Source organism: Neltuma alba, unplaced genomic scaffold (genome assembly GCF_004799145.2).
Source record: "Neltuma alba isolate B1F8T4 unplaced genomic scaffold, ASM479914v2 tig00013480_pilon, whole genome shotgun sequence".
NCBI lineage: Eukaryota > Viridiplantae > Streptophyta > Magnoliopsida > Fabales > Fabaceae > Neltuma > Neltuma alba.
In genome coordinates, this window is record NW_021637713.1 from 51,309 (window position 1) to 65,436 (window position 14,128).

At 36.2% G+C, this 14,128-nt stretch overlaps 2 protein-coding genes across 3 annotated transcripts; both read left to right on the forward strand.

The window, feature by feature from the left end:
* The first annotated feature begins 5,889 nt into the window (after positions 1-5,889).
* On the forward strand, positions 5,890-6,252 carry LOC114737698 (uncharacterized). Its single transcript, XM_028925654.1, has one exon. The coding sequence runs from the start codon at positions 5,890-5,892 to the stop codon at positions 6,250-6,252; it is 363 nt and encodes a 120-aa protein (XP_028781487.1).
* A 4,161-nt stretch (positions 6,253-10,413) lies between these two features.
* LOC114737703 (RNA polymerase II subunit A C-terminal domain phosphatase SSU72-like) lies at positions 10,414-13,556 on the forward strand. 2 transcript variants are annotated; one of them, XR_003739461.1, is made up of 5 exons: positions 10,414-10,813; positions 11,348-11,493; positions 12,881-12,999; positions 13,093-13,403; positions 13,438-13,556. XR_003739461.1 is itself a non-coding variant. In XM_028925658.1 (4 exons), exons 1-4 carry the CDS (start codon positions 10,599-10,601, stop codon positions 13,192-13,194), a joined length of 582 nt encoding a protein of 193 aa, XP_028781491.1. In that variant the 5' UTR covers positions 10,414-10,598; the 3' UTR covers positions 13,195-13,556. The 2 variants fall into 2 exon arrangements, 1 of the variants encoding a protein (XP_028781491.1); XM_028925658.1 differs by having other exon boundaries at positions 13,093-13,556.
* The last annotated feature ends 572 nt before the right edge of the window (positions 13,557-14,128 follow it).

Consider the following 14,128-nt stretch of genomic DNA (forward strand, 5'->3'; position numbering starts at 1 on the left):
TATATATATTCTTGAACTTTACATACAGTAAGGATTTCATATAAGTTATTATGGAATGTAAAATTTTAATAGTACTTATGGAAAGTTAATTAGAAGAAATTAGTAAGATGTGTTGTGGGCTCTAGGATAACTTTGAAATTTTAGAGTAACTGCCATGTAACACTAAAATAAGTATAGAATATAATTTTTTTTGGTCTTGAATTGTAAATTAATGTTTCATTATGTTGACTTTGTAGACTCTCTCCGAGAGCCTTCTTGATTGGAATTATTATTGTGATTGTTGGAGAGCTAGAAGAAACCAGGTAACTTGGGGTTTTTCTATGTGTATGCAATCTTTATCCATCATGATTAAATTTGCATTGACTCTATGACTTAATTGTTACAAATAAATAGATAAGACTAAAAAGGTGAAAGAATAACATTGTATTATCTTCTATGTTTTTTGAGTTCTCCTTTAAGCATGAATGCGTCTTGGTTATTTTCGTAAAAATTTATGGTAATCCGTTTTCTTTCAAGCATGCTCGTATAAATTGGATTTGTTATATATTCATGACATGCATAGGTGGTTGGACTTGGGAGTTATGATATTGATATATGTGACAAATTGTGACCACGTGGTTTGCCCCCACTTAGCGCAAAGTGGTTGGGCTTTTTAGGGCCCCGTTCCTTAATACTTACCTGGCCCGATTTGTAGAGGGGGAACATGGGACAGTGACACCTCCTAGTTCTTTTAAGGAGGGGAGCCATAATCTATGCTTGGGCTCTGTATCTTTGGCCAGATACATCCTAAGTACTGGAGTAGCTTTGACCAGTCCAGTGTGTGGGCCGACCGTGTATAAGCCTATAGTTCCAGTCAGCAAAATAAGGTTGGATGGAGCAATAAGGGAGGAAGCATCCATTGCATATGAACATGGTACATTATTAAATTAGTTACATATTTTGCTAATGATTATTTAAGCTATTGCAATATCTGTTTGCCTAGCTAATATGAAAATGTTTGGGTAATGGTTGTATCTATGTAGTTGAACTCTGGGTTACTGAGACATTTGTGCTCATCCCAATTATTTAACATTTTCCAGGTGACGATTTTTATAGGGAGCAAGGGAAGGTACCAGAGGAGTGAGCTAGTAGCTCTTACACTTCTCAAGTACATGCTGAATTAATTTGATTCTTTACTATTTGTCATGACCATAGAACATCAAATCATTATTTTGTTAATTCCTTGAATGGATAGATTTTAGCGCTTTATTTCAAGTTTTATCCACGATTTATGTTATGTTAGACTTTGAGACTCAAGCTTGGATATTTATACTCGAATTATATTATGGGTTTAATTGCTCATGTTTATTTGTAGTGGTTAACAGGCTAAGTCTTTCAGTGTAAACTTTATTATTGAGACCTTAAGATCAAATTAGTTTTTACATGGTGTTTTAAATGGCTTAGAAAATTGGGTGTTACATTTTTTGTATCAGAGCCACAACGTTCCATGGCCTTTTCTATTTTTATTTTCATTGCTATTTCCCACTAAGATCTAGTTAGAGGTCATGGCAAGTAGATATCAGCATGTGCCCTTCCCTTCCCCTTGTATATCCTATTACTTTAATTATTTCTCTTCCTTTGGCTAACTTTAACTTTTATGGTGGCCTTACGTAGGAGGGGAGAAGAACGGTGAACACTAGACAAACTACACGACTAACCAACACAAACCCACCTTCATCACCTCCCCAAAATCATTCGCAGGGCAATGATGTCATTTTGAGGGAATTAAGAGACGCAGTCTAAAACATAGGATAGATATTGAACAGGCATGAAGAACAACTAGCTGCAATGAAAGAACAGAATAATAGCCCTGCCAAGGAAAAAGCCCTCTTATCGATGAACCCAGTGATCACCATTTTACGGGAGGCTCCAAGCATAAGTCTAGCAACAGTACTAGCAAGCTCTCCCAACCTAAACTTGCTAAGATCACTCAAATTTGAGAGTGTCCGAAAGTTTAACCCTCCAATATTTGAAGGAAAACTCAACCCAACTAAAGCTGAGGAATGGGTGAAGCGAGTAGAAAAGATCTTCAAGATTGTCCAATGCACCTCCCATCAAAAGGTGCGACTAGCTGAGCAGTTGTTACAAAAAGTAGCCCAGTAGTAGTGGGATAGTATGAAACCTGATGATGATGCATTCATTACTTGGGAAGAATTGAAAGATAAATTCATGCAATATTATTTCCCTCTAGCTATTAGAGCCGAGAGAGAGGTTGCATTTTATGCTTTTAAACAAGAGAATCTACATGAAGATGAGTTCATTGCTCGCTTTTTGGAACTGTCTAAATATAGCACTTACCTTCAGGAGCACCATAATCCAAAATGAATGTGTGAGCGATTGCTGGAGAAGGCTAGGCCAGAATTGAGGACAACATTGGCACCATTTGAGATAGAGGACTTTGAAAAGTTATGCACTAAGTTGCGCATCACTGCTAGAAGGATGAGGGAAGAAGAAGCAGAAAAGAGGAAGGAATCCCAAGGCTAGTATGCATCTTGCATGAGACCTACTGGGGGTGTTAGTAAGAGGAACAGTTATAGTGCTGGAAGATCAAGTAAGCGGCCCCAACAACCTCCAAGGAGCCAGTTCAGTGGGCCTCCAAGAAACCAGTTCAATGGACCTCCAAGGAATCAGTATAGCGGACCTTCAAGGAGCTAGTTTATGGGAGGACAAAATTCTGCCGAGGGTTCTTTTGCTCCTACCACCACTACAGCAAATAGCCAAAGGTGTGGCAAGTGTGGGAGGATGCATTCGAGAAGCAGGTGTTTAATATGCTTTAGGTGCGGAAAGCCAGGCCATGTTGCTAGATTTTGTGAGACTAACTCATTAGGAGCTCATGAGAATTGAAACATTGTTCCAGGCAGGGTGTTTGCAATAACCTAACAAGAGGCGAATGGAGTACCAAATCTCATAAAAGGTATTCTCAAACTCCAAGGCTCTGAAATTGAAGCTCTTTTTGATTCCGGGGCAACCCATTCATTTGTATCTGATAATTGTGTGCTGCGATTGAAATTTTGTGTTTATAAAATGCCTTATGATATGATTGTCTCTACACCGGCTGGAGCTTCAGTAAGAACTTCCTAGACTGCATTAAATTGTGTGCTTGAGTTTGATGGTAAGATTTCACCTATAGATCAAGTTTGTTTACCCTTATGGGGTATCGATCTCATAGTGGGAATAGATTGGTTATCCGCAAACCATGCCATCCTTGATTGTAAGAGGAAGACTGTTTCCCTACCAGCTGCTCTGAATCTTTACAATAGACCACAACTACTGTCATCTGCACAGGTTGAGAGATGTATACGAAAGGGGTATGAGGCTTATATGGTATTCTTCTCCATTCAAGCTGAAGTGGAAGAGGGAGTTGAAAATATAGCGATAGTAAGTGAATTTCCTGAAGTGTTTTCTAAGGATATCACAGGTTTGCCCCAAAAAAGAGAGGTAGAATTTGCAATTGACCTTGTGCCCGAAACGGAGCCCATCTCTAAAGCTCCTTATCGGATGGCTCCAACAGAGTTAGCAGAGTTAAAGAAGCAGATTGAAGAATTAATGGAGAAGGGTTTCATAAGGCCCAGTGTTTCCCCTTAGGGATCACCAATACTTTTTGTGAAGAAGAAAGATGGAAGCATGAGATTATGTATCGATTATCACCAACTGAACAAGGTAACTATAAAGAATAAATATCCTCTACCACGAATTGATGATTTGCTTGACCAATTGAATGGAGCAGCTATTTTCTCCAAAATCGACTTGAGATCAGGTTACCACCAGTTACAAGTGCAAGTTGAAGATATCTCAAAAACTGCATTCTGTACTAGATATGGGCACTATGAGTTCCTAGTCATGCCATTTGGGTTGACCAATGCCCCAGCAGTCTTCATGGATTACATGAACAGGATCTTTAAGCCCTATTTGGATAAACTTGTGGTGGTCTTCATTGATGATATCCTTATATACTCTAAAGATGAGAAAGAGCATGAGGGGCATCTTAGAATGATACTGCAGGTATTAAGGGAGCATAAGCTCTATGCGAAGCTATCCAAGTATGAATTTTGGCTTAAGAAAGTTAAGTTTTTACGACACGTTGTGTCGGCAGAAGGGGTTTCCGTAGACCCTAATAAGGTTAAGGCAATGTTGAATTGGGAAAGGCCGCAAAGTGTGACCGAGATTAGGAGTTTTCTAAGATTGGCAGGTTACTATAGAAGATTCATTAAGGGATTCTCACAAATAGTCATGCCTTTAACGAAATTGACAAAGAAGAATTGTGTATTTCTTTGGACTGAAAAGTGTGAGGCAGCATTCCAAGAACTAAAGACCAGATTGACTACAGCACCTATGCTTGTGATCCCTGACCCCACACAACATTCACATTATACACAAATACTTCAAAGAAGGGTCTTGGGTGTGTGTTAATGCAAAATGGTAAGGTTATCGCTTACGCCTCAAGACAACTAAGGCCATATAAGGAGAATTATCCTACACATGACTTAGAACTGGCTTTAAAGATCTGGAGGCACTATCTTTATGGATACTGTTTGAAGTCTTCCGTGATCATAAAAGTTTGAAATATCTGTTTGACCAAAAGGAACTCAACATGAGACAAAAAAGGTGGATGGAATTTTGAAACACTATGATTATGAGTTGAAGTACCACCCCGAAAAAGCTAATGTTGTCGCAGATGCTCTAAGCAAAAAGTCTATCCATGCAGCTCAAATGATGGTTCAAAAGTAGAGATTGTTAGAGGATGCCCAAAATGTCCCTATTGAGATCTCCGGGTTGTTTGCTACTATAGAAGCATTGACAATCGAGAGGGTAACATGGAAAGAAGTTAAGTTTGCACAACTAGAGGATGAATTTCTATTAAGAGTTAGAGAGGAAGTTGAGGAAGGAAGGGGTAAAGACTTTGAGGTTAGCAATGATGGGCTCTTACGGTACAGAGGAAGAGTATGCCTTCCTAATGATGATAGGATGAAGACACTTATATTGGATGAGGCTCATAGGAGTAAATACAACATCCATCCTGGGGCGACTAAAATATCATGACTTGAAGAATGATTGGTGGTGGCCAGGAATGAAAAAGGATGTAATTGATTTTGTCACTCGTTGCTTGACTTGTCAATGGGTCAAAATTGTACATCAAAAACCTCCAGGACCATTGCAGAACTTAAGCATCCCGAAGTGAAAATGGGATAGCATTACTATGGATTTCATCATGGGTTTACCTAGAACCCCATCGGGGCATGATGCCATTTGGGTCGTTGTGGATCATTTAACTAAATCGGCTCATTTTCTACTTATCAAGGCTAACTACCCATTGAAAAAGCTCACTCAGATTTATATGGATGAAATAGTTAGGTTGCACGGGGTGCCAGAGAGTATTGTGTCGAATCGCGACCCATGTTTTACTTCACAGTTCTGGAAATCATTGCATCACTCTTTAGGTACTTGGTTGAATTTTAGCACCACTTATCACCCTCAAACTGATAGACAGTCAAAGAGAACCATCCAAACTCTTGAGGATATGTTACGAGCTTGTGCAATTGAGTTGAAAGGAAGCTGGGATAGTCATCTTACACTTGTAGAATTTGCATATAACAATAGTTTTCATTCTAGCATCCAAATGACACTATACGAAGCACTATATGGAAGGAAATATAGATCTCCCCTTTACTGGACCGAGTTGAGTGAGAGAAGCATATTGGGACCTAACTTAGTATATCAAACTGCCCACAAAATTGAGTTAGTTAAACAGAAGCTACGCACAGCTCAGAGTAGACAGAAAAGCTATGCTGATAAGCGAAGACGACGTTGGAGTTCATGGTAGGTGACTATGTTTTCTTAAGGGTCATGCTAATGACAGGCACTGGAAGATCAATTAGAGCTAAGAAGTTGACTCCCAGATTTATGGGTCCCTATGAGATTCTCGAAAAAGTTGGGCTGGTAGCCTACCGGGTTGCCTTACCTCCTCTTTTAGCCAATGTCCACAATGTATTTCATGTATCAAAGTTGAAAAAGTATCATCCAGACCCGTCCCATATCATTGAACTAGAGGAGATTGAATTACGAGAAAATATGACCTACAAAGCAAAACCAGAAAGAATTATTGATGTTAGAGATAAACAGTTAAGAAACAAAACCATCCGACTTGTTAAGGTCATATGGAGGGGAATGCCCCCAGGTGATGCTACTTGGGAAACCGAAGAAAAGATGAAATAAGAATATCCCCACTTGTTTACTTAGGTATGTGTTTAATTTGTATGCTTCTTCTGTTTGTTTGACGTATTATTTTGGTTGCAATTGGTTGTTTTGGTCTGAATACCTCTAAATTTTGGGGACAAAATTTCATTTAGGAGGGGAGAACTGTAACATCCTAAATTTTATTTGGGTTTGTAAGTAGTTATTTATAAAAAATTTGGATTAAATCTTTGATAAGGTAAATAAAAGAAATTTTATATACATATGATTAATTCAAAAAATGAGATATTTAAAAGAGAATCAAATCAAATAAACACAAATACACCTATATAATTATATATATACACAATATCTTTAAGGAAAATAACAGTAATTTACTAAGAGTATAGATATATATATATATAATAAAACGGCGAAAGTTTTGGTAGGAATATATAAATGTGTCATATCGTCTAAGCTTTCCTTTTTTTAAAGATATATGTATATTTACATATTTATATCTATATATATATATATGTTTCAATGATTTCCGTGGAATTCTAGCTAATCAGAAAAAAAAAATTATTAAATTTTCTATTTTCATATATATAGGTAGCCTAAACCTAGTTTTTCATAGGGTCCTCTCTTCCAGTCTTTTTTTGCCGTCAGGTACCTCTTCTACTTCTCTGTTCTTTCTTTTCTTTTTCTCTTCCCTCTCATTAACTCCCCTTTTATCATATTACGCAGAGTGCTACTTGGCTCTCTTTCTTTTTGCCTTTCCTTTTCTTGAAATTTATGTGGCTAGGTGTTCCAGGTATATTGACCTTTTGAATTCTCAATTTTTTTTTGCAATTATAGTCTTAACTTATATATATATATATATATAACTTTCTCCAGATCACGTTCTACTGTGAATTAAAGTACCTTTAGATATTTACATGGGTTACCATTTGATTCTTTCTCTATTTCCACTTCCTGTTCGTTACTTTATCCTTCTTGTACACTTTTTCTTTCCTTGTCAGATGTCATAAGGCCCATAAAAATACACAATAAAATATTCTTGTATATTAATGTTAACTTTGGACACTAGTAGGTTACGACACTTCTTCTATCCTTTTTGCACTCAAATGTCACGCTGATTTCAGGATTTGCAGTACCTTTGATTAAATTATTTTAATGTTATCCCGCCTCCTAAACCCATGCACGTGTGTGTATAAAAAATGATGAGTCCAACCATGATTTATAAATTTACAAGCTGTAAAAGATTTGGGGTTTTGCAAATCTAATGTCTACAATCAGCTTATAAATGTGAATAAATATATATATACACCTCTTTATATCATCACCCTGTTCGGTACTTCTCCCTTCTAATTATAAGTGTGTATATGTATATATATGTAGGCAAGTATGTATATATAAGACTTTTGGTAATGTATATACATAAATATACAAGACATTCGGCACTCCACCCTAAAAATATATAGGCATGTATATATCTATAATACATTCGGTAACATATATATATAATAATTTACAATGGTTAGTGGGATGAAGGCTAAATATATATATATATATATCTTGAACTTTACATACAGTAAGGATTTCATATAAGTTATTATGAAGTGTAAAATTTTAATAGTACTTATGGAAAGTTAATTAGAAGAAATTAGTAAGATGTGTTTGGGCTTTAGGATAACTTTGAAATTTTAGAGTAACTGCCATGTAACACTAAAATAAGTATAGAATATAATTTTTTTTGGTCTCAAATTGTAAATTAATATTTCATTATGTTGACTTTGTAGACTCTCTCCGAGAGCCTTCTTGATTGGAATTATTATTGTGATTGTTGGAGAGTTAGAAGAAACCAGGTAACTTGGGGTTTTTCTATGTGTATACAATCTTTATCCATCATGATTAAATTTGCATTGACTCTATCGACTTAATTGTTACAAATAAATAGATAAGACTAAAAAGGTGAAAGAATAAAATTGTATTATCTTCTATGTTATTTGAGTTCTCCTTTAAGCATGAATGCGTCTTGGTTATTTTCGTAAAAATTTATGGTAATTCGTTTTCTTTCAAGCATGCTTGCATAAACTGGATATTATATACATGACATGCATAGGCGGTTGGACTTGGTTATGATATTGAATGTGACAATGTGACCACGTGGTTTGCTCCCAGGCAAAGTGGTTGGGCTTTTTAGGGTCCCGTTGCTTAATACTTACCTGGCCCGGTTTGTAGAGGGGAACGTGGGACAGTGACACCTCCTTGTTCTTTTAAGGAGGGGAGCCATAGTCTAGGTTTGGGCTCTGTATCTTTGGCCAGATACATCCTAAGTACTGGAGTAGCTTTGGTCAGTCCAGTGTGTGGGCCAGACCATGTATAAGCCTATGGTTCTAGTCAACGGAATAAGGTTGGATGGAGCAATAAGGGAGGAAGTATCCATTGCATATGAACATGGTACATTATTAAATTAGTTACATATTTTGCTAATGATTATTTAAACTGTTGCAATATCTGTTTGCCTAGCTAATATGAAGATGTTGGGTAATAGTTGTATCTACGTAGTTGAACTCTGGGTTACTAAGACGTTTGTACTCACCCCAATTATTTAACATTTTCCAGGTGACAATCCTTATAGGGAGCAAGGGAAGGTACCAGAGGAGTGAGCTAGTAGCTCTTACACTTCTCAAGTACATGCTGAATTAATTTGATTCTTTACTATTTGCCATGACCCTAGAATATCAAATCATTATTTTGTTAATTCCTTGAATGGATAGATTTTAGCGCTTTATTTCAATTTTTCCACGGTTTATGTTATGTTAAACTTTGAGACTGCAAGCTTGGATATTTATGCTCGAATTATATTATGGGTTTAATTGCTTATGTTTATTTGTAGTGGTTAACAGGCTGAGTCTTTCAGTGTAAACTTTATTATTGAGACCTTAAGATCAAATTAGTTTTCACATGGTGTTTTAAATGACTTAGAAAATTGAGTGTTACACAAAAGATTATAGTGTTGGATGTATTTGAATAATAAGATTAGAGTGCTGGTTACACTTTTATTTTATTTAATATTAGTGTTGCCCCATAATCCAATGGCCTGTGAAAAAAAATCATTAATATTACCTTTTGTGCTTAATATAAGAGTTGGTCAAAATTTAATTTGGTCATAAGTAATCAATATAATACCCAGACCCATTTTATTTTTAATATTTATCTATTTTGCCCTTAAGTGATTCTTATGGTAATTGTACATATTAAGGAGTTACCAATTTACTATCAAAGAATAATTCAAATATACATAATTAATAAAGATATTTTGAGAAAAACCAGGTCTTTTTATTATAAATAAGTAATTTAAATAATTTTTTAATTTTTGTAAATTAGTTATGAAGTTATACTTATATCCAATAAGGGGTCGCTTATTACATTATATTTGGTACAGGGTTTTTAAAGCGGAGGGAAGGGAAGTTGCCCCCTCCCCTTATTTGGCTAGTGTAAGTTTTTAGGAGAGGAGGGGAACAACTCCCGTCCTCTCGTTTGGTTAAGATATTTTTTAAAGAGGGGATTCTTCTCCTCTCCCATTCCCTTCTAGCCTCCCTTTCAAAAGTGGGGTTTTTTGGAGAGATATAAGAGATAATATTTTAATTCCTCATATATTTTTTCGATTTGTTAACCCCTAATCAGTGGTAAATATTTCTACATAAAAGAATTCTTTTGAACATCTAGCAAGAGGTTATTAAGATAATTGTCTCCAAAATTAGGGAGACTTTGTAAACTTTTTTTTTCTCTTCTTCTAATTCCAAGAGATGGTCGGTATTTTCTTTCACCTTTAAGATCTTTTCTCTAATTGAAATTTATCACTCACGACTTTTTATCTGAATATTCTATAAATGTGTAACTGTGTCTTGTAAATCAAAATTGGTCAATTATATTATATATATAGTTATATCTTAACAAAATAAAAAAGTGAGAAAATTCATTTAAATTTTATGAGGTTAAAATAATCAATTTTTTATTAAAAAAATAAGGTATTATTAAAATTTCTCTCCCTCCTTCTCTTTAATCAAGGAGATTTTATCTCTCTCCTCCTGTTTTTCTTTTTCTTTTTTAACTATCCTCCCTTTTTATTCCAAATCTCTCTCCTCTTTTTCCTTCCGTCGACTCAAACACAACGTTAGTATCCGTCCGTTAGTACTAGAAGCTGAGAATTGACACAATTGATCCGCTGAAGGAGGCACATGCCCTAACACTTCATCTAGCTTCGGTGGTGCTGGCTTGATTGCGGCCGGAAACTCCACCATTCTAATATCCGATTCGCACAATAGGAGCGAGGAAAGTGAATTCCTGGTCAATCCCTTGAATCGCCATATTCAGTGACCATGAAGTTTCGGTACGCTATGGTGTGTTCTTCGAACCAGAACCGAAGCATGGAGGCTCACTCCCTCCTCAAAAGGCAGGGCTTCGATGTGTGTTCTTATGGAACTGGTGCCCACGTTAAGCTCCCCGGGCCCTCCCTCAGAGAACCCAATGTCTACGATTTTGGAACTCCCTACAAGCAGATGTTCGACGATCTTCGCAGAAAAGACCAAGAACTGTATCCTCCTTCTTTTTCAACCATTTTCCTACTCGTCTTTCTTTTTCATTCACTTTATCCTCTTTCTCTGGCGAAAAAGATAGCAGAAACTTGTTGGTTAATTATAATACGCTGTAATCGACCCTGTGCCTACCTCAGTGTTCGGGCCAGTATACTGAAATTGGTTGATGTGTTCGGATTTTCAGAAAATGAATTCACTTCTAATTTCATTCGTAAATTGTGAAGTGTTGATACGGGGTGATTTATCGAGCAAACAGGAGACAAGAATTTTTCTCCCTTTTCTAGCTCTAGCTGTTCTGCTTCTGTGATACTATGTAGGGATAACTTTGGTGGAGCTAGAGCTTTTCTGCATTTGTCGGTAAACTTTACATGGATATATGGTTATCTTACACGTTATGTCTTAAAGTGTCTAAAATGTGAAGTGTCAACTACAGAATTAACACACATTGTTGTTCATTATTCTTGCATTAGCATCCACTGAACTTCAATTCTTGTTCGTTGTACTATTAAGGTTGGACCTTAATGAGAGTACAGCTACAAGCGAAATGGAATTTTGCCAATGCTTAAAAGGAATTCAACAGTGAAATTGGCACCTCAACGATGGCAGGACAATGCTGCCGATGGATCCTTTGACATCGTTTTTACGTTTGAAGAAAAAGTTTTTGATATGGTTGTTGAAGGTTCGTAATTTTGATATGTTTCATTCTTTTTGCTCCACTTCGATTTGAAAGATGATGTATATGGTTGCTTCCCTGGAAGAATAAGGGTTATCCTAGGATTAAATTTTATATTGGGTTAAATGACAATGAAGCTAAAAATTGGTTTTAGGTGGACTTTGATTTTACAGGAAACGCCTTCCCTGCCTAGATGTGAGTTATTTTCATTTTGGAAAGCACTCAGTATGGAAAACGTTTCAGAACAGAAGGAAGAAAGCGTTGAGGTGTCATGTATAGGTTGTTGTGTCTTGCTTTCTGTATAGGCCATGCTACTTTCTGTAGTCTCTTGCAAAGTATTGCAACATAAAACATGTTTGTCGCTGTGACCTTAAAGATGAGACCGTAGACAATTGACAGCTATACAAGTACTGTTTAATTTTTGGTTTTATTTCAAATAGATTCAAAGCTAAACGGCATATTGATAATAATTCTTGTTCTGTAAGTAATGTTGTTCTACAAAATTTGAAATCATCCTTTGTGTATTTCTACTTATATAAGTGCATAGATGTGTGTATTCATCTTCTGTGCTTGATGTCCTCTCGATAATGCTGGTACACGTAGTTCACTCAATTTTTGCTTATTCTGTTTAATATCTCTCGATACTTTTTTATTTAAATTTTTTTAAAGGGCATATTTGAGAAGTTTGTTGATATAGATGGCATTGCATGGCTGAACATCTCTAAGGCATCTCTCTTTTGTAGATAAAGCAGGGAAGATAAATGATAATTCTCTCATTCCTTTAATACTACCTCTAGTCTTTAATAAGGTATAGTTTGTAGTTCAATTTGAAAACAATGATGATTTTTGTTTGGAACCAAGAATTTGCGAGGCGATTGCATATGTAATTTCTCTTTCACCTTTTATTTATTCTTCTTGAAAACAGAACTGCAATGCATCAAAGGGGGATTCTGTCTTCAATATGGTTTCTTACCGCAATAGTTGCAAGAATAGCATTATTCCATTGTCATAGGTTTCCCGATTACCTGTGTTGTACATAGTTCATGTACTCTTTGGTTGATTTTAATTTTTGCTGCTTTAGTCTTGTAGCTTCACTGAGTTATTAAGTTATATACACTGTCCTTATTCCCTGCATATGAGCATGAGATAATGATTTTTAATTAAAACATGTTTTGGAATTTACTTTCCTTGGTAAAAATTCTTATTGTTCATCATTGTGCAACCTTAACTCTACACAAATGCTGAGCCCTTGTGGAAACGTTGTTGTGGCAGCTGGATTTGTTATCCATCATTAGAAAGCTTCCTTAGAGATATGATGATTGAAGACCATATCAAGTCCTTTGGTCTTGAGAGAGCGTAAATCTGAGTCTGACTGTTCTGTAAAAATGTGCAGATCTCCACAACAGAGATCATGTTCTGATGAAAACTGTGTTGATTATAAACTTGGAGGTGAAGGATAACCACGAGGAGGCTGCCATTGGAGCAAGGCTTACTTTAGACCTTTGCCAGGATGTCTGTTTCATTCATGCAATTTATGTTTTCTCATTGTACTTATAGTATATCTACTCTATCGGCTCACTTCCTATGATATATCTCTGTGCACAGATTGAAGCTGTTGAATCATGGGAGGAGTCCATTGATGACATTATTTCCACTTTCGAGAGACAACACCGGCGAAAGCTGTTGTACAGTGTCTCCTTCTACTAAAGAGAGCCAAAGCAGTTCTTCTAGTTCTCACTACTGCCCTTAAAAATTTTTCTTTTGCCATATTGGAGCTCCCAACTGCCTATTCATTCTCACTGATCATGACGTGAGTGTGAGGGGAACGAATGAACTTAAAATTTTACGCTCTTTTAAATTTTACTTGTAGATTCATTTGGAAAGAAAACCAACCTAGTGTACTTGCATTAATGATGGTGGAACAAGGATTTTTTTTTTTTTTGACCGAAGTGGAACAAGGAACTCGTAGTCAAGAAGTTGGAGTTTGGATTTTGCTGACAGCAGTTGGTTAATTAGGATGTAAAATTGTAAGCAGAACGAGATACAAAATGTGATTTTGCAAGTGCCAAGTATTTTTCCTTTAAATTAAAAAAATAAAGTTGACGGAGTTACGCTTATTTGCACAATTAATGCCAAATTAGAGGGGCATGATAAATACATGCAGCAGCGTTTGTGAGAGAGATATTGTGGTCTTTTCTTTTCCTTCCCTCTATTTTCTTTTTTGATAAAAGGCCAAATGACATTAATATTCTTCCTATCACTAGTATGAGGGTTTTATATTTAGGATTGGAGTCATAAAATTATCTTGTATTGTAGCAGTAGAAGGAGAAAGGAAATTATTTACAGGATTACAGAATAGGGAGGGGGGAGTTACAATAGAAGAAATAGAGGAGAAGGCCTTGAATATAAGTGTCAGGCTCTGTTACCCTGGGATCCAAAGCCAGGAAGCCAGGGCTAATTCGTCTTTTGCCAATGCCAACGATGAATACTAAGGGACTTCTAGAATTCAGATCTTTTTTGTGAACTAACCAGAATGGCGCATAACAAATACACAAAAATACAAGGAAGCTCTAGCTGTTTTTCTTTTCCAACAAATGATATTGAAAATTGAAATCCGATACTTTAGGGCTAGTGACCCGTC